Source organism: Myxine glutinosa, chromosome 1 (assembly GCF_964187855.1).
Source record: "Myxine glutinosa chromosome 1, kmMyxGlut1.1, whole genome shotgun sequence".
NCBI classification, from domain to species: domain Eukaryota; kingdom Metazoa; phylum Chordata; class Myxini; order Myxiniformes; family Myxinidae; genus Myxine; species Myxine glutinosa.
Window position 1 is genome coordinate 363482917 of NC_136261.1, and position 21871 is coordinate 363504787.

The 21871-nt window shown below is 46.3% G+C and overlaps 1 protein-coding gene across 1 annotated transcript in view; it reads left to right on the top strand.

Moving 5' to 3' along the window:
• LOC137414259 (glycerol-3-phosphate acyltransferase 4) overlaps positions 1–21871 on the top strand; it is a 62691-nt gene that overhangs the window by 29715 nt on the left and 11105 nt on the right. Inside the window, exons 3-4 of the mRNA XM_068099749.2 lie at positions 9201–9501; positions 18470–18544. Of these exons, the coding sequence (XP_067955850.1) occupies positions 9201–9501; positions 18470–18544 (376 nt within the window). The remainder of the gene's footprint in view (positions 1–9200; positions 9502–18469; positions 18545–21871) is intronic.

Consider the following 21871-nt stretch of genomic DNA (forward strand, 5'->3'; position numbering starts at 1 on the left):
CCATACATAAGCAACGCTAGACTGCATGCGGTGGCTCCGTGCTGGCTGGTTTGGTAGGCCATTAACAAGTACGGGAGATGTTCGTCCCAGTCATCCTGACGGGTGGTGGTGAACAATGCTAGTTGTTGTATCAATGTTCTGTTGAATCTTTCCACCATCCCGTCAGATTGTGGCCGCAAGGGCGTGGTCCTGGTTTTTCGAATTTACAGGAGTCTGTACACATCTTTTAGTAATTGGCTTTCAAAATTTCGACCCTGATCGGTGTGCAGCTCCTGTGGAATCCCGTGCCGACATACAAATCCTTCTACGAAGGCCTGTGCCACAACCCCGGCTTCTTGGTTGGGGAGGGCGTAGGCCTCCGGCCACTTGGTGAAATCATCCATTACAACGAGGATGTACTTATTACCTTGGCGGGTGTGGGGCTGCGGTCCTAGAATATCCATAGCCACCCGCTCAAGGGGGGCCCCCACCTGGTGAAATTGAAGGGGGGGCCCTCATCCTCCGTGCTGGTCCCTTTTTGGCAGAACAGGCGTCGCATCTCCGACACCAGTCCTGTATGTCGCGCCCCATATTAACCCAATAGAACCTCCGGCGGACCCAAGATGTTGTCTTTGTCCTGCCCAAATGGCCGCCGGAGCGGGTACCATGCACCTGTTGTAATATTACGTTCTTAAATTTGTCAGGGACTATCACCAGCCAGGAAGTTCTATCAGAGGGAACCTCCACCCACTTGCGATACAAGATGTTGCCTTTCAATTCCAGGGTCTGCCACTGAGCCCAATATGCCTTTGTTTGCACCCCGAGGGGGGTGACCTCTTCCCCCTTTGGTCTTTGCCCCAATTTGACCCATTTGAACACCGGCCACAGAATGGGATCCTCCTGCTGGGCCGTGCTCCATGCCAAATTTCCATTCCTCGTCCGCGGTTAGTGGCAAAATTGGCCCTCTCACCCGGGTTGCCCGGATGACGAGAATCGGGGCAGAATCGCCCAATTGCTCCCTCTCCTCGTGTCTCGCACAAAATTTGCAGTTTTCCCCCAGACAAGGACGCCGAGAGAGTGCGTCTGCATTACCATGGGCCTTCCCGGCCCTATGGGTCACATCAAAATTGTACTGCTGCAACTTTTCCAACCACCTTGCAATTTGGCCCTCCGGTTCCTTGAACCGAAGGAGCCATTGCAAGGAGGAATGGTCAGTTCGAACCGAAAATTTCCGCCCGTACAGGTACGGGTGGAAATGGTTCATGGCAGCCAGCATAGCCAATAACTCTTTGCGAGTGACACAATAATTTCGTTCGGGCCTACTTAAGGCCCGACTATAATAACCAATCACTCTCTCCACGCCCTCCTGTGTCTGAGACAAAACTGCGCCCAATCCTTCCTGGCTCGCATCCGTGTCCAGGGTAAATGTCCCGTCGCTAGTGGGGTAAGCTAGAAGGGGTGCGGATGTCAAACACCCCTTCAATTTTAGGAAGGCCTCTTGGCACTCCCTTGTCCAATTAAATCGCGTCCCCTTCTCCGTAAGCCGGTGGAGGGGACGGGCCAACTCCGCAAATTTCGCCACAAAGCGCCGGTAGTAGGAGCAGAGTCCCAAAAATCCCCGCACCTCCTTGATGGTACGTGGTGCGGGCCACTCCTCTACCGCTGTAATTTTGCCTGGGTCTGTTTTTACCCCCTCGCGACCGATAACGTGACCTAGATAGGCCACCTCTCTTGCAAACAAGGTGCACTTACTCGGGTTCAGCTTCAACCCTGCCTGTCTGAGGCACCCGAACACCTGGTCCAAATTAGCTAAAGCCTGGGGGAAGGTCTTGGCATGTACTAGGACGTCATCCAGGTATACCAGGCACGATTGCCATGGCATGCCGCCTAGTACATGTTCCATTAATCGCTCAAAGGTGGCGGGGGCGTTATACAAACCAAACGGCATCACAGTGAACTGATACAGCCCCTTACCTGTGGAAAATGCCGTTTTCTCCTTCCCTGTCCGATCCCTCTCCACCTGCCAATACCCACTCTTGAGGTCCAAAGTTGAGAACCAATTTGAGCCCGCAACGGCATCGAGGGTGTCATCAATTCTTGGCAGGGGATATGAGTCCTTGAGCGTCACGTTGTTTAGCTGGCGATAGTCCACGCAGAACCGCGTAGTCCCATCTTTCTTTTTGACCAGCACAACGGGTGACATCCAGGGACTTCCCGAGGGCTCGATCACGCCTGCGTCGAGCATTTTTTCAACCTGCTCATCAGCTTCCGCCCTCTTGCTCCAAGGGAGCCGTCGGGCGGCCTGACGAATAGGCCGGGCCTCACCGGTGTGGATCTGATGTTTCACCAGGCCCGTACGTCCAATATCCTCGGTGGACAAGGAGAAGAGATCTTAATGGGATCCAACCAGTTTGTGTAAGGCCTCCCTCTGGGTACCTCCCAACTCTACACTACTACGGTTTACCATCTCGCAAATGGGATCGGGCCAATTCCTACTACTTATTGAAGGCTCCCCCTGGGGCCGGCTCGGCTGGACGTTCTCACCCCTCACTGACGCGACTTCGCTAACTGGGGTGCAGCCAACTACCTTCGTGCCCCTCACTATAGTGCGTGGTTCTGTGCTAATATTAATTACTCGGACGGCCACCACCGGCCCGTCTGTTTTTACAAGGGTGCGGCCCACGATTAACCCAGGTATGGATCGTGCTGCCACCGGTTCGACCAGGCCACAGGACTCCTGCCATGTCGGGCGAGCTGACCATCGGGCCGGCACTATGGCCTCGGCCCCCGGAGGGATGGTCACGGCCTCAGGAGCCTCCAGCTCCACCCTCTCGGCCGTGCTCACGCCCTCCAATGGTAGCTCTGCCACTCCCCATCGCAGGATCCCCCGGCTCAAGTCGATTTTACAACCGCTGGCAGTCAACAAATCCAACCCTATTAAGCATGGGTCGCACACCTCCGCCACCCAAACCTCTATCTCCTTCTTTACCGATCCCAACTTGAGGGTTACAAAACCACGCCCTATGATCAGAGCTGTTGCCCCGGTAGCCAACTGCAAACTATGATTTCCCAGACGCTGGATTTTACCCCAGCCGTCTGCACTCGAATTAAGGATCACGGGGCTGATGATCGTGGCGCTGGCTCCCGTGTCCACAACGGCGTCTACCCCCACGCCGGCAATTTTGCATCGAATTGTCAAACTACCGGTTCCAATTTGGCCACAATGAATGACCTGTCGCGTCAATGAGGGCTCCTCTCCATCCCCTACTGCCGAACACCGCCCTGCATGCCCGGCACGTTCTAGTTTCCCGGGCCCTGGCGGGGGGGGGGGGGGGGGGGGGGGTGTCTGAGGTCGGCTAGGCCGATCTATACTGGGCGGAGTTGAGGGCATCGGCTGGCGGGGAATGTCCCGGCGCGGAGCTCTGCACTCCCACGCACGGTGACCCAGCCGAGCACAGTTATAACACCACCTGGTGAGGTGCTTGCCTCCGGTATTCCAAATTTCCCCCCCCTGTATGTCCGAATTGGGGTACTCTGTCGTGGACTACCAGGTGCCACCGCTGGAGCCGCCTGCCATGGTCCAGGTCCCGCTAGGCGCTGATCCACCAGCCTCCAAACCATGCTCTCCAGGTCAGGGCCCCCCATCACGGGCCCTACCTGACGCACCGCCACTGCGTGGCGCTCGCCTCCCCAGGCCAGGGGCCTCGCTGCTTCCCAACGGGCTGCAGCGTCGGCCGCCTGACTCATGGTCTGCGGGCGCCACATGGCGAGCTGTTGTCGGAGCTCCAGATCCGGGAGGGCCTGGATAAAGTGATCCAGCGCCAGGCTTTCCTGGGAACTCGCTGCCATGTCTGCGTGTGCAATCCCCACTGCGCGGCGAATGTCGTGGGCAAGCTCCCCGATGGTCTCCTGGGGCTTGCGTTTTCGCTGCGCCAGCTGGGCTTTAACATGCTCGCTTTGCTGCTCAATACCAAAACGATTAATTTAGGCCGCGTGGAGAGCTGACAGGGTGAGAGCACCCGGTGGTAAAGCTGTCAGCACCTCCGCCGTCGCACCGCACAGTGCCCCCACAAGGTGTACTCCACCTTCGTCCGGATTCCAACCATTGCCTCGGCACACGTACTCAAACTGCACCAGGTATGCCCTCAAATCACTCTTGCCGTCGTACGGCTCGAGTGGGACCTTGTGGGCGCCCGAAGGCCGGACCCCGCGCGTCACTCCTTGCGGGATCAACGCGGGACCAAACCGTTCGGGCTCCCACAGTACGCTATTCCCGGGGGGCTCCCGCGCATCCCCCGTCCCTCCAAACACTACCCCTCTTGGTGTCGATGCCTGGGTCGCTCTTCCGCAACCCGCTACCCACTCCATACCCGCACACCCTTGCTCACCAACACCCTCCTCACTCCCCATAGCCAGACCTCCTTGCACACCTCCTTTATCCATACCCTCCGGACAAGTCATACACCTCACCATTGGTCCCTCACGAACACCGGGTCTGCACCACCCCCCAAGCCGACTGAATCCCCCCTCACACCATATACATTTCCGAGTATATCGCCACTCACCTCGGCACCTCTTCGTCGCTCCTCCTCCGCCACCTGCAAACTCTTTATTTGGTTAGCAAGCACATCATCATGATTTGAGCACAGACCTTGCACATATTCCATCACTTCCTCCTTTATCTCCTTTTTAGTTTCCCTCCGTCTCTTCTTAATTTCACTCACCCCCTCTTCCACTTTCTCTAATTTCTCCCTTACCTCCTTCATTTCCCGGTGCGCCCCCTCGATCTCTTCCTCCAACGCCACCTTGACCGTTTCTATGTGTGTCCTCACCTCCCGGTCTTTCGTCTCCATTGCCTCTGTCACCTCGTCCAACCTCTTTGTCAATCCCTCATATACCATCTGACATTCCCTCTTTGTCGCTATAAGTTCCTTCTTGATGTCTTTCTGCGCCGCCTTTAACCCCCCGATTATTGCAGTGTTCTTTTACACTTGATCCACTAGTTCCTTTTGTCCCACCGTCAGCTGCTCCACTCCCCTCGTCAGATCTTCTATGCCCTCCTGTAACCTAGCCGTACTACTTCTCACCTCTTTCTCCATACGCTTCTCACCTCACTTTACCTCCTCGCGTACCCCCGAGACATCCTCGCCCACACCTCGTCTTATCTCCTCCCCCATCTCCTCCATTTCTTTAGGAGATGCCGCCTTCATCTGTTCCAATTCATTCCTCTGAGCATCCATTTTACCTTCCAACCCGATTTTCACCTCCTCTATCTGGTTCCCCATCTGTTCGATTTCCCGGGCGGATTGCTCCCCTATTTCCCGCAATTTGTCTTCCATCCTATTTTCTAACCCCATTAACCCATTTCTCACCCCCTCTAACTGATTCTCCTGGGCAGCCATTCTATTTTCCACCCCCGTTAACCCATTCTTTACCTCTTTTATCCCGTTGTCTAACCCCTCAAATTTTTTTTCTAATCCCTTAAAATTATTGTCTAACCCCTCACCGGTACCCCTCGCTTCGTCCCTCATTACCCCCAATTGCTCACTCTGAGCCCTCGCTTCGTCCCTCATTACCCCCATTTGGCCCTCCAATCGCTCACCCAATCGCTCAATTTGGCTCCCCATACTCATCTGTACAGCTGCCTGTAGCTGCGCAATGAGGGCCTGCATGTCAATCGGCTGCATGTTAAAGCTCGTTGATACAGCGGGGTCGGCTACCGCGCGCTCGTGCAAGGCGCCTTTTTGCGCGCCTGAAACCTCGTGCGCGAGAGCGCCATTTTGTGCGTCTGATACCCCCTCAACCATATTGCCAATGTTCTCCTCTACTTCGTCCCTCTGATCCTGGGTTACTCCTAACCCCTCCTCTAGCTCACCCACCGGCATCCGATCGCCTTGACCAGCCATGGCGCGATTTCAAAATTCGGGTTTTTCTTTTAAAACACAATTTTCCAGCAGCTTGTAATTTTGAGCGCGTTAAGCGCGCTTCGGGTCCGAATCTCACTCCCAGACACCAATTGTTACGGTACTAACACAATTGGTGTCCAAAATTTGGGCTAAATAAATTTAGTCCCAGGTTCGAATCCCAACTCCTGACTACCAATTGTTACTGGTCGCGGACAAAATGTTATTTTGACCGAGCGGTGGTGTATTACCGCGACCTAACAGTTCCCCCGATTCTTCCCCAACTCACCCGATTCACCCCAAACTTTGGCTGGATCGCGCCACCGCTATTCAATCGGGAAAACTCTAAAGCGACCGAATACAAAGAGGAAAAAGGAATAAGACGAGAAGACGTACAGAAGAGTAATTGGATTTATTATTTACACATATAATCAAGAAGGAGCAGTCACGATTATGTACACGGACATGAGACGCAGGTGACACAGTGAATTCCTTATACAAGCTTAATTACCTACCCAGGACGGAACAAACAAAGACGACTCACACGGGGAATTGCAGAGTGGATTGGCTGGAAGGAGGTGTGTGGCTGGAGGGGGAGGACGGCACGGAGCTGGCTGGAGCTTGATCCCGCACGGGACGTCGGGCTGGACCTCGACGGCCGCTGATGCCACCGATCCTGTCGTGTGCGCGGGATCACGGGTCGGATCACGGGTCAGATCACGGGTCGGATCACGGTCGGAGCCGACGCGCTGGTGGGGGGTCTGGCGTGACGGGTTCTCTCCTCTCTCTTTCTTTTGTCCAACCACTCTTTCTCCAACGCAACCACTCAACGCAACCACTGAACGCAACCACTGACCATCCCTGACGACCAACTCAGCTCTTGTCATGGACCTCTCTACGCGCTCTTGCTCTGACGACCCAGCTCTTTCCTTTGTACTCGTCTCTCCTCTGTAAAAGCTCATCTCTCTTGGGGGCGTCTCTCATGGGTTATATATAGCCCCACCCTTGAACCTTTGCGAACCTCCCCGATCGCTCTTCCTCCGCCCTCTCAAACCAAACCCCTCGTGCTCGGTTGGTTGTTCGGGGCTGGCTCACTCCTCCCCTCTATGACGAGGTGGAGACATGCCTTTCTTCCCCAACCCTGCCTCGTGGCCAATGGTGGTTGAAGAAAACCGCCCAAAATGCAGTTGGCAATTGGAAGGGAGGTTTTGGGAATGGGAATGGAAGTTTTGGGAGTGGGAATGAAGTTTTGGGAGTGGGAATGAAGTTTTGGGAGTGGGAATGAAGTTTTGGGAGTGGGAATGAAGGGAATCTATCTCTTTCACTGGTGCAATGGAGTATTTCAATTAATGGGAGACACAGCCTGACCCTAAAACACAGAATAAGATATAACTATCGAACAGGGGTATTCTATGATTGGCTGACGTGTATGCTTGTGGACTAATTATGGGACGCCCTTTTGACCTTTACACAGCTCCGGAGGCAGGAGGCGCAGACTCGAGCAAACTCATCACCAATTTACCACGATACAACACAATCCAAAAAAATACAGTCCTCATATCCGCAACAATATATATATATATATATATATATATATATATATATATATATATATATATATATATATATATATATATATATATACAGTGGTACCTCGGCTTACGAGTGCCCCAACGTACGAGTTTTTCGGGATACGAGCCGTCGCTCGGGCGGTTTGTTGCTTTGGGATACGAGCCGAGATCCGATGTACGAGCTCAAAAAATTTATTTTTTTGAATTTTCCGGTTGTGGCTTCCGGTTCCGGTCACGTGGTTATCTTGCCGTGAAAGCATCTCTGCTTGGATATAAAACACGCAATCGTCGAAATACATGAGCGAGGAATCTCCTTGCTCCAGCCGGTGACGTCATCGGCGGGGATCCCCGCCTCCAGAGTGGCTGGTCACGTGACCGCCAAAGCGTGTCGCGCGTGCGGGTATAATGAGCTACACCTGTGGATCACGTGACCACGGAAGCACGCCTCGCTTGAGAGGCATGGCTTTCGGTTTGCGTTTTGCTTTATAAGGCGCGATAAATGGGCTTTTGAGTGTTAGCGGTTCATGGCGTTGACGGTTCATGACGGTTCATGACGGTTCATGACGGTTCATGACGGTTCATGGCGTTGACGGTCAAAAACCCATTACATCAATTTTACCAGGCACTGTACAGTAAGTACAGTGGACACCAAATGCACGGTGGAAGGCTAGAAGTAGAAGATCGTCCAAGACAAGTGAGAATAAGCCATACTTTGGAGATGACGTCATTCGCTGGTCCGATAACCAAAGATGTGGTATAAAAAACCAGGTGAGCTAACAATGCAGCAATGAAGGAATTCGGCCAAGGCACCGGCACACAACGACCTACCTACATCGAAAGACTCAATGCCAATGGTGACAGAAGCCAAGACGGCCGGCTTAAACACCGCCGAAAGACCACGGTGTACCAACTTACGATGCAGAACATCTTGCACTTAATATGATGACAACAGGTGCCATCCTCTGACGTACCATTACAGGTACAGGTACAGTACACGTGAGCACAGAGCAAAAGTTCACTGAAACCGAGATTAAGAAAAAAGAAAAAACACCTCGTGGTCCGTGCTCGATATCCGAGTTTCAATCTTTTCAAACACATGATGCTCTCGGTCACGGTATCTCCTGCGAGCTGCTTCTCCTTCAACCACACAAACAACAACTTCTCCATATCTTCATGGATAGAGGTCCGGAGCTTTGAAATAATCGTAACGCCCTTGGCTGGCGTTATAGCCTTTATGGACTCCTTCTGCTTCAAAATCGTACATATCGTAGAAGGAGTACGATCGTACTGCCTCGCCAAGTCGACAACACGCACACCTCACCTGGCATGCTCTTCTCCTCTGCTTAATAAAACCAGTTTATTTCTTTACATTCTCTTGTATTATGTACAGTATATACGAGGTCGTGCTTGTTTATACATTATTTGTTATTTATAAAGTACATTTTTGTTATTTAAAAGCACCTAACAAAAAAAATTGGTGTTTTTTTTTTGAGGCTGGAACGGATTAATAGCATTTCAATGCATTTGAATGGGAAAATTTGCTTTGACTTACGAGCGATTTGGCTTACGAGCTCCGTCACGGAACGGATTAAACTCGTAAGCCGAGGTACCACTGTATATATATATATATATATATAAATAAATATATAATTTTTGGTCAAAATTGCAAAACTGAGTAGGTATATTCCTAAAGCTTGTGTGTGCAGACTTTGGTTGATGCTTTCATCTCCTCTGTCTCTATTTACAGGCATCATAAAGAAGGAGGCGTGCAACCTGGAAGACGAAATTGTGAAGAATCGTCGGCCTGGCCATGGAGAAAGCAATAACACGAGAGAGGAGTTTGAACTGGCGGATGTCATTCACTTTTGTCGAAGGGGAGTGGAATCCATTGTGGATGACGAGGTGACGACTCGATTCTCAGCTGAGGAGCTCGAGTCCTGGAACCTCCTGACGCGAAGCAACAATAATTTCCAATACATTAGCCTACGCCTCACCATACTTTGGGGATTGGGGGTTGCCTTTCGCTACGGATTCCTGCTTCCGCTTCGGTGAGATATGCTGCTTGATAATGTATAATACAACAAGCCTGCATTTTTTTTTTTTTTTTTTTTTTTTTTTTTTTTATGCCTCCACAGCTGAAGACGCTGGCCGAAGGCATTCTTTTTGGGTTGTGCACGCGTAGCAGATTTTCGTTATCCTGATAACTTGTGAATTGCTGAAGGGATTTTGACCAAACTTGGTGCATGTTTGACTATAAATGCCAAGATGAACGGATTAGATTTTGTCATCAAAAGGTCACAGGTCTATGGTCATGTTGGCTTTATTGTAAAATATTTGTCACCGTAACTCGTGAACCACAGAACGGATTTCAACCCAACTTGGCACAAGTATTGACTGTGATTAAATTTTGGGTTCAACAGGTCATAGGTCATGTGCCCTCTTTAAATCATTCAATTGCAGATCATAACTCGAGTGAGGAGCATCTGATGTCTCTCCTATGTCCCTCTCTCTTTCTCCATCTCCATCTTCCTCTCTCCTCCCTCCCTCTTTCTCTGTCTCTCTCTTTCATGACCTTTGGTTGAGATCAAACATAACATTGAGTTGACATCTACCATGGGTGGAGGCACGTCTATCGATGCTTTTGTGGCCTGAGGTTGACCTGAGTCAGGGATATTAGGAGGCATTAGCTCATCTTTACATGAAGTCCAAGGGCTTCGGTCGACAATGGACAAATCAACTCGGTACATGGAATTTAGACATGGGATTCCATTGTAATGAGCCATGGGTTTAGATGGGAATGGTAAACAGTCCATCCTATTTGTCAACGAATTTCTATGGGCTTGCCCCTCCCACACACCCCCCCCCCCCCCACACCCCCTAATTATCTCCCCTTGATTATTATTTTTGTGCAACCTATCTCCCGCTTCCCTGGCACTCCCCATGCTTGAGGTGCACAGAGGAGCTTGCACACATATTGCATGCAGTAGAGCAATTGCGTCTGAGAAAAGTACTCGTATAGGTGAGATCCCGGGTTCAAATCCCATATAGTGCTGCTTTTTTATGCCTTCGCCCCAGAAGTTGGCTGGAGGCATAATGTTTTCGGGTTGTCTGTCCGTCCGTCCGTACGAGCTAAACCTCGTTTTTCTCAGAAACCACGTTTCTGAGAAAACTTTCAGGGTAGGAGCGACCCCCATGTGGAATAGTTTTTTGATAATTTTTACGTCATGGGTCACGTGGTATGGCAGTCATCTTGGATTTAACGCAAATGATTTTTAAAAAAATTCTTGGAAACCACTGCATGGAAAAATTTGATACTTGGCACATTGTCAAGGACTCCCAATGGGGAACAAAAGTATGATAAGAGTGACATCAGTGAAGTGGTATACCAGCCATAAATATTTTAATCAAATGCCTTATCCTAAAAATCTGAAATTGCATGCGCATGATCTATGACCCATTTGTATTGAAATATTAAATTTATGACATCATATGTCACATGGTTTGGCAGCCATATTGGATTTAACCTAAAACCTCAAAAAACATCTTCTCCCAAACCACCATAGCAGTCGACTCAACTGTACGTGTCATTGATTAGGCTTGGCGATTAAAAATTGATCAAGAAAATGTCATCGGTCACATGGTTTGGCAGTGATATTGGATTGAAGGAAAATATGAAATAATTATATCTCAGAAACTGCTTACTCTATTCTTGCGAAACTTTACAAATGTCATCTAACACCATTGCTGCATATAGTTTGAACATTATGACATCGTAGGTCATGTGGTTTGGAAGCCATCTTGGATAGAAAAACTAACCTTATCCGATCAGCACGAAACTTCACAAACGTGATCCCCTACCCATACATATGCAGAGTTTACATTTTTGATGTCATATATCACGTGGTTTGGCAGCCATATCGGCTTAAAGCCAATATTAAAAAAAAAAAATCCCTTCTCCAAAACCATGTCACAGATCGATATGAAACCTGTCTTGTCTGGTAAAAATGTGATACTTGAAAACGGTAGAAGAGATTTAAATCAAACGTTTATTTTTAGGACAGTGAATGAGGGCATCTACATGTTGTCACGGGCAGGGACTACGAGGAGGCATATTGGCGACAGTCGCATTGCTCTTGTTTTGTTATGCCTCCACTGAAGAAGTCGCCGGAAGCATTATGTTGGGGTTGCCCGTCCATGCATCCGTGATGGGTTTTCGTTACCGTGCTAACTTTAGAACTGTTGAAGGAATCTATGTCAAACTTGGTACAAGTATGTATAACGATGCAAAGATGAACTGATTACATTATGGGGGCAAGAAGTCAAAGGTCAGAGGTTGCATCAGGAAAAAAAATTACGTTACAGTGCTAACTTGTGAACCACTGATGGGATTGTGACCAAACTTGGTACAAGTATATATTATGATGCGAAGATAAACCGAATAGATTTCTGCATCAATAGGTCAAAGGTCAGAGGTCATGTCAGGTAAAAAAAACTATGATACTTGAGAACAGTTGAAGGGATTTAAATCAAACTTGGTACATGTATGTATAATAATGTAATAATGTGGGTGGAAGCATGTCGGTCGAAGCATGTCATTTTTGTTTCGATTTATACCGTTTCCTTGTAATGTATGTAAATGTACCTGGTTGGCACTGCAAAGCAGTACGTTCTAAGGCGTGTAAACGCTGCCTTCGAGCTGTGAGAAGGGCGCATTGTGTGTGATTGCCAAGCGGTCCGCACGTGTGGCACGCATACTTCATTATTTGATATGCGCACATAACGTAGATTTTATGAATAAGCCGTCCAATCCCTCGAGTAAACGATAAATGTTCACGCAAAGCTGATTTGTCCTCGACAGACTCCTCTTTTACCTTTGTCCAAAAACTATCCGTTGAATGATTCAGGTTTTAAAATTTCAGGTGTCCTCACAAGTTTGATCCCTGCAAGCATGTTTGCCTCGTGTCTGCAAGGCTTCTCCACGTGCCTTGGGGTGCTGTGTTTTAAGCACACATTTTAATGTGCATTTTGCCTTAGGATTAGTTTGACGTTGATGGACTTTTTTGGACTTTTTTTTTTTTTTCTTCCCGATTATCCCAAATTACAGGGGTTTATGAAACCAACTGTTTCTCAAGGTATTCACTGTTACCTTGTTTAACTTCCAAACCTGTCCCATTGATGTGGTAGCGCCTTTGAGAGTTAGGACTCCCTTGCCATCGTTACTCATTATAGTTTCTCGCATCATTAACACTCCCCAACCCCTCTCCTTCCTTTCCAGGTTATTGTGTTTATTCTTCTCTCTCCCTCCATATTCCTCTGTTTATTTGTTCCATTGCTCTTTCAAGAGTTTTCCCATCCTTTTCTTTTAGCCCTTTTGTTGTTGTGTAGAACTTGTATCCAGCTTTCTCTGAACTTCCCCCACCCCCACCTTATATCTTCCTCCCCTCTTCTCCACCTCTCCTTTACTCACTCATTCTTCCCCTTGCCCGTTCCTCCTCCAAATGTCTACCCTTTGTCTACCCTTGATGGGCTTGATTAGTGCAGGTGTGATGGGCCAAATGGCCTCCTCTTTCATCCAAAGTTCCTTGTGTTCATTAAGAACTGTTGTTGAAGGCATCTGTCAAACTTTGTACAAGTATGTATAATGAACTGATTACATTATGGGGGCAAGAGGTCAAAGGTCAGAGGTCCTGTCAAAAAAAAAAAATTCTGTTACCGTGCTAACTTGTGAACCAGTGATGGGATTGTGACCAAACTTGGTACAAGCATTATATTATGATGCAAAGTTGAACTGAATAGATTTTGGCATCAAAAGGTCAAAGGTCGGAGGTCATGTCAGGTCGAAATATACTTGAGAACGGCTGAAGAGATTTACATCAAACGTGGTAACCTGCTCGTTGTGTATCCTCGTTGTGTACCCTGCTGTTGACGTTTCCCCACTTTCCATTCCGTTCTGTTATCTTCCGTCGTCTACCTTCTTTCATGAGCCTGTGCTCCCTCATGTGCACTGGCATAAAAGCAGCAGCCAGAACAATCTTCATATTGATTGGTACATGATTAAATACATGGTGTCGTGATGAAAACGACCATTGGAGAAGATTAACTTTATTCCCTGGCAAATGAGGCCATATTTAAACTGTTTTCCTTGACGTTTGTTCCTCTATAAAAATGTAATAATCAGGCTGATTGGGGCCTCTGTGGCTTAAATGTTGGACGGCTTGTTGTTTATTTATTTTATGGCAAAACCTAGTCAGTTGTGTTATATGCTCTGCAGTTTCGCAACGTCTGTACTTACAGAGAAATTATTAGTACTGATGTCACTGGTTCATAGTGAATGTTTTTTTTTAGGTTTAAAAAAAAATATAAATACAAGAGTCCGGGAAAATCCCTGGGCATTGTATTAACAGGTTTTACAGGTGATTGATAAAAATGTATTAATCCGGCGTAATTGCTCTTTAAAACGCATCACACGTTTTGTCCATACAGAAGCATGTTTTGGCTTTGTGACGTGTCAGTAAGTTCATCGGCTGACATTGATGCACGACCATTTTTTTATTATTGTATTTTTCCTTATGTCATTTTGCAACAATTTTTGATCTTTAACAGAGCTGTCACCCTCGTTTGATTTTTTTAATTTTCCATGTTTAAGTCACGTACTTATTGATTAAACCCTTCTATTACTTTGTTTGTATGTGGCACAGGACTGCAGGGTGGCATCATTGCCTAATGGCATGGCTGTGCTGCTGATGCAGTGCCCTCTGCTGGTTAGGACAGGAAATTGTACTTTGTTCATGATGCCGGTGATAGCTCGCTTCCTCTTCGCGAAGGACACTGGGTTCTTCAATGTCCAACAAAACGAATGCCGGCAGATGCGACGCCCGTTGAACGTTTATCCAATGGAAGGAACACACATTGACGAATCGCCATGCCCGTGAAACACCGGGTTTGACAGTTGTTTATACACGACGTGACCAAAAGTATGTGGACACCCGAACATCACACATCTCATTCCAAAATCATGGGCATTAATATGGAGTTGGTCCCCCCTTTGCTGCTATAACAGCCTCCACTCTTCTGGGAAGGCTTTCCACTAGATGTTGGAACATTGCTGCAGATATTTGCTTCTATTCAGCCACAAGAGCATTAGTGAGGTTGGGCACTGATGTTGGGCACTGATGTTGGGCGATTAGGCCTGGCTCGCAGTCGGCGTTCCAATTCATCCCAAAGGTGTAAAATGGGGTTGAGGTCAGGGCTCTGTGCAGGCCAGTCAAGTTCTTCCACACAGACCATTTCTGTATGGACCTCGCTTTGTGCACGGGGGCATTGTCATGCTGAAACAGGAAAGGGCCTTCCCCAAACTGTTGCCACAAAGTTGGAAGCACACAATTGTGCAGAATGTCATTGTATGCTGTAGCATTAAGATTTCCCTTCACTGGAACTAAGGGGCCAAGCCCAAACCATGAAAAACAGCCCCAGACCATTATTCCTTCTCCACCAAACTTTACATTTGGCACAATGCATTCGGGCAGGTAGTGTTCTCCTCGCATCCTCCAAACCCAGATTTGTCCATCGGACTGCCAGATGGTGAAGCATGATTCATCACTCCAGAGAATGCGTTTCCACTGCTCCAGAGTCCAATGGTGGCGAGCTTTACACCACTCCAGCCGACGCTTGGCATTGCGCATGGTTATGTTAGGCTTGTGGGCGGCTGTTCAGCCATGGAAACCCATTTCTTGAAGCTCCCGACCGAACAGTTGTGCTGACGTTGCTTCCAGATGCAGTTTGGAACTCAGTAGTGAGTGTTGCAACCAAAGACAGACTATTTTTAAGTGCTTCGTGCTTCAGCACTCGGCGGTCCCGTTCTGTGAGCTTGTGTGGCCTACCACTTCACGGCTGAGCTATTGTTGCTCCTAGACGTTTCCACTTCACAATAACAGCACTTACAGTTGACCGGGGCAGCTCTAGCAGGGCAGAAATTTGACGAACTGACTTGTTAGAAAGGTGGCATCCTATGACAGTGCCATGTTGAAAGTCACTGAGCTCTTCAGTACGGCCCATTCTACTGCCAATGTTTGTCTATGGAGATTGCATGGCTGTGTGCTTGATTTTATATATACCCGTCAGCAATGGGTGTGGCTGAAACAGCCGAATCCACTAATTAGAATGGGTGTCTGCATACTTTAGGTCATGTCGTGTAGCTGGGTTTGAATTCAAACCCAGGCTAGACAGCTTTGAGGCGAGCGTGCGTACCTCCAGTCCATCCTGTCAGCCTGATTAAGCCTTCATCCACATACATGCTGTTTGTAACAATAACTGTTTTATTTGATTGTTTTCCCATGTTTGACAGTTACCTCTTCCACTGAAGGTGGATGGAGGTTATGTTTTCACCACTGTCTGTTTGTAAGTGTACAATATATCTCAAAAAGTTGTTGGCAGATTCAGATGGAATTTGGCAGAGAATTAGCTTCTGTGACGAGGAAGAAATTATTAGATTTTGGTGAATATCTGGATTCGGATTCGGCTACTAGAATTTTTAAAGTGATTCTTCACCATTGAGTGATTGGGCTAAAACCGACATATAGCAGGATATCTCAAAAAATTATGGGTGGATTTGGCTGAAACTTGGTGGAGAGGTTGTGTGTGTGACAAGGACTAATCGATTCGATTTTGGTGAAGATCTGAATATGGATTTGGATACAAGATGTATTTAAATGTTTAAGTGATTCTTCTTTTCGAGAGATTGTGTGAAAAGCGATATATAACATGATATTTTAAAAAGTTGTGGACGAGTTTGTTCGGTGTCGAGAACAAGTCGATTAGATTTTGGTTCAGGTCCCAATTCAGATCTGGCCTATTAGTGGATTAAAAAACATAAACTGTTCAGCCTGGTGGAGGTATGCACTCTGACGAGTGCCATTCTAGTTTTGTTATGTATTGATAGTTTTCCTGCATTCAGGAAATTCCACAACAATTTAACAGTTAATTTTCCAAAATGCAATTGTCATAAGCTTTCCATCTGTTGACCAAACCTTGAATTGTATTTTGGCTGTGCAGACTCCCAACTCCTCCACTGCAATCTGGCTCTTCCATGAGCCTTGACTTTGAATCCAAAAAAGAGCTCGTTTTGACTCTAGCATCAAATGATTGACCGTGGAGGTTTTGTCATGCGTTGGTCTTCTCTAATAAGTCTCCAACCCGTTAGTATTGCAGAAGCTCTCTTGCAATGGCTACTTAAGTTCCCTCGACATTAAATATTTTGTACCCTCTTTGTGCTCATCTCAAATCACTGAGTGAGAATGAACAATCATTACCAATACCGAAGTCCAATTATTCTGCCATTTTGCGTCGAGTAATCTGCTAATTATCCAAAGTTACTTGTTCAACACGTTTAGCGTTTGCTTGCGTGATGGCAGTTGGTCGGATGCTCACGATCGTTCACCACCTCATGACCATTTTCTAACTCTGCACCACTCGTGTACAAGGCAGGGAAGACTTGCGCCAACAAATTGTGCAGACATTGTCTCTCGGCTGGCTTGATGTTGGACTTCACAGGGAACCTGATGGTACACTTCTGCACCCCAGCACCTGTAATCATGTTGGCTGCCATCTTGTTTTTGTGTTTTTTCTTTTTTTACTCAGGAGTTTGGTGTTGGCTTAGCCTGGTGTTGGTGTTGCCTGGTGTTGGCTTAGCGGTTAGGGTGCCGGCTTGGGATCCTAGGATCCTGGGTTCGAATCCCGATCGATCGCTGAATTAACGCCAGGGGGGTTGACTCAGCCTGTCATCCTTCCGAGGTCGGCAAATTGAGTACCAGCTTGCTGGGATGAATGATCCCGGTGTGTACCCCGGTTTAGAATAGGTACACCGTATCCCTGCGCATCGTAAGAGGTGACTAAGGGTTGGTGCCAGGAAGGGCATCTGACCATAAAACATTGCCTCAAACAGGGAAACATGATTGTCATGGGGCCCGCAAGGCTAACCCCCGCTCTAGCGGGGAAAATGGCCTTAAAACGATCATTCATTCATTCATTCACTCAGGAGTATTTGACCATTGTCGACGTCACTTCCTGTTGTTTGTCAACAATCCCGTTGTAATTTTGATGTTCCGCAATATATAGTCTTGAGCTAGACTGACCTTAAACCACCCTCGTATAGAGGATTGTTCCATGCTATAACAAACACCATCCTGCCAGACAACTGCTTAGAGGAGAACACCACACAGCATGTTTATTACCCCGCTCACGAATTGGTTCACTGTCTGTATACAGACGCCAGTCTATGATCGAGGAACTACACTAAATTTCAATTGAATGTTGTTAAATATTTTGAACACTGGCACATGAGCCTGCAGTTTAGCAGTTTTCTGGCTCTGAATTTGGAGAATTGTATGGAATCTCATCCCGAGCGCATATGCGCACAGAGGAAGATAATATATTCGCTCTGTCTGCTTGTCGGGCAGTGAAAAAAAAAATTGAAAATCTTTCCAAACAGGGAACTTCCTCTTTTTAAGGATGTAGTGAAGGAATCAATCAATCAAACAAGCAAGCGCGGATAACTAATGTAACGTGTTAAAAAGGTGGTGTACAAGACCCTGCATCAACAGCGGTAAACTTTTGAAAAAGTTTTATTATTATTTTATTTTTTCCCTCCAGCCTTTCAGAACTTTTCTTTTTTTTTTCAATTGAATCATAGACTTGAACACTGTCTAACACAAATTTCCTTCTTGGCACTTCCAAAAACCTTCCATTTGGCAGTACTTGGGCATAGTATTATGCCATCTAACCAATCAAATTTGTCCTTTGCACTCAGGGCTGTGGAATATCAAGATTCAGCCAAATTTGCGGCACATCATTGAAAATGTGCTCGTGCTCGAAGGTATGGGATTTTGTTCGAAAACGCAAAGCAAGAGTTGAATAGGCCCTTCCCATATCCTTTTCCTCAAGACTGCATGGGATAAGGTGTTCTATGAACTTGAGCTAGTTTTCCTTTATTTTTATTCCCTCTTTGTTTGGATTCCACAGACTTACGTTGGCTTTCATTGGCATTAGCTGGCTGGTGATTGGGACGACAGTGGTGAGCTATCTACCCAACGGCAGGTATGTTGATCCATTTGCAAGACCACCCCTTATTTTGTGAAACTGGATGTTATTTTTGTTTGAGCTCCATCTTTTGTCATTGGTCACGAGGCCTTGACACTTGCCAGAGAGTGTCTCGAGGCATTCTTATCCGTTTGATGATGAATTATTGGGGAACTGGTGCATTCATAAAAACATTTTTTAATGCTAAATGTATAATTTAAGATCATCACAAAGTGCTCTTCAATCAAAATGTGAGCGTTTGTGTTGCCATTTTAAATAGGCGAAGCATTCCCAAACGGCTTAGTTTTTTTTCCAAGTATATTGGTCGGTTGCGTTTGTGGTTCTGTCTGTCTGTTTGTTTGTCTGTCTGTTTGTCACCGGCCTACAGGTCACAATTCTAAACCGATCGTCACGAAACTTCACCAAGTTGTATAGGTCGTCCCAATTGAGAAGCCTATTGTTTTTGGGGTCAAAAGGTCAACATAGGCCAAAGGTCACCAACTTTGCCAAATTTCTAAAATCCTCAATTTTCATCCGATTGACTTGAAATTTGAAGAGGACTTGCATATCTGGTCACTGAATTCAACCACAAATTATATTTTAGGTCAACATAGGCCAAAAGGTCAACATAGGCCAAAGGTCAACATAGGCCAAATGTTTAAAATCCTCAATTTTCATCCAATTGACTTAATTTGAGGATGACTTGCATATCTGGTCACTGAATTCAACCACAAATTATATTTTAGGTGAACATAGGCCAAAAGGTCAACATAGGCCGAATTTCTAAAATCAATTTTCATTTGATTGACTTAATATTCTAAGAGGATTTACATATATGGTCACTGAATTCAACCACCAACTATTTTTGAGGTCAACATAGGCCAAGTTTTTAAAATCCTCAATTTTCATCCGATTGACTTGAAAATTGAACAGCATTTGCACATTGAGTCACTTAATAGGGAAACTAACTATTTTTTTTAGGTCAAAGGTCAACTCGAGATCAACCTTACAAAATCATAATTTTTCATCTGAAAAATCGTCACTTTTCCTCCTGTTGACCTGAGCTTTGATCAAGATTGTCAATTTTAATCTTGACTAGGGCATGCCCGTACGTGGGTGCCCGTTCCTTGCCAAAAAAAAAAAAAAACGCTACCCGTACGCTCTACCCCGCCCGTACGCCCGTACGCCCGTAAACAAAAAAAACAACGCTCTTCGCTTCCGCCCTTCGCTCTGACTGAATTGGGAGAAATAATGCGCATAAGAAATCGAGAAATTATTATTTTCTCCGGAAGAAATCGAATTACGAACCGTAATGGCGCACGCGCTCGGCTCGGCTCGCTCTCACATCGGCCACGCCTACGCAACAACGCGTTCTGTGATTGGCTGCCGGAAGTGCAGTCTTCACTGTCCGGAAGGTCGCATATCGCAGTTACGATGAATCGCAAATTAGTTTTAATTAGTTTTAAAACATAGTTGAACGCCAACATAGTTTGCCAACGTGAAATAAATGAATACGCTCTCAAATGTGCCGTCCGAGGCAGAGTCTGTTCGCCACGTTCGGCACACGTGATAGCTCGCTGCTCTCTGATTGGTTGAATCGTTTTTTGGACATAGCTCGGTAACTACTTCTCCGATTAATATGAAACCTTGAAAAGGCACATCCTCGGGTCCCCAGCAATATACCTGGCAAGTTTAAAGTATATCGGACCGGTAGTTGTCGAGAAACAGCGGTCACAGACAAACAGACATACAGACATACATACATACATACATACATACATACATACATACATACATACACACAGAGATTACTGGAATTATAGATAGATGAAATGGACAATTTGCTGTATCAATGGAATTTTTTTTTCCTTGGGGGTGGGAGGCAGATTTTGCAAGTATCGTGCTCCGCATGACATCTTCTTGTTTATTTATTTATTTTGAGTCTTTTGTTATTTGGGTGCAAGGAGTGCTGTGTGATGGGCTTGATTTATGACTGTTCACACTAACTGCAGCATTTGGTTGACTGCTACGCTACCCGAGGGAGTATCAGCAATGAAACATTCTAACGTGTAAGTTGATGCTATGGCTGTGTGCACCATTGTAACCTCCTGGGAGTGTTGGAGCGATTTCTGGAATTTTGTTTTTCCTACACTTCAAATTTATAATTAAGTTTAGTACTTATTTATTTTAATATTAATTTTGTCCCGATCGCACATGTGCAGAGAGGGATGAGATGATATTTATACTCTGTCTGTCTGGAAGTTAAACAAAATTGAAAATCATTCCAAACGGAAAACTTGCTGTTTTTAAGGATGTCATAATGGACACGTACAATAGGCACAAATAATTCATGTCATGTGTTCGAGGGGGTGATGTAATAGACACTGCGGAAAACGGTGGTAAAACCAGGATTAATTTATTTATGACTTTTACAGTCTTTTATTTAAATTGTATTTTTTATATTGTATATAATTACAATTTTATATATTTACATATTTTATATATATATATTTTATATATAATTGTATTTATTTTAAAGTAAAATTGTATTTTAAATACTTGGAGACTGCAGAACACAAATGGCTGTTTTACTTCCAAGATCCGCCAGTTTTGCAGTACGGACTTTATTTGATGAAATTATCCTCCAGTTTTGCAGATTTTGCAGTTTTGCAGACAATTTAAATAAAGGTTTAATGGGGTGGTGTTTGGGACTGCTCTAGATTACTTCAAGATCACTAAACTTCCGGATTTTTTTTTTTTAATTGTTAAAATCATTATTTTATTGAAATTTAAGTAGCACTGCATGGGGTATCCTGTTCTATGAACTCTATAGTTTCTTATGACATTGTATATTGGTCTTTGCCATTTTCATCCTCATCGGCGTCGTCAATCTATCATGCTCTATCTATACAGACCTTAAGTTCTGCAGAAGCAGATTATTGGCTAAAGTTACAATCATGGACGGGTCGCCACTCCAACACAGGAAGTCAGGGTAGGAATTTGTAATTTGTTTAGGGTGCCGGTGATGACTCGCCTACTCAACGACACGGTAGGATATTTAATGACCACTGATATGCTAACAGACAGGATGCGCAGTTTAACATCCATCCGACGGATGGCACGCCCCACCTCATTGATTCGCCCTACCGGCAAAAAATCCAGGATGACAGTTTATAGCTAGACAGCTGAGGCAAGTGTGCCCACCAATCCTACCAGGCCCATTTCCAGCATACTTATTGAAATTATCTTGCTTCCATAGGTTTATAGTGCTTTGTTGAGACGGGGATTGCTTGAGGCACCCTGTGAGCAACAACAACAACAACAACAGGCATTTTCAGGCCATTT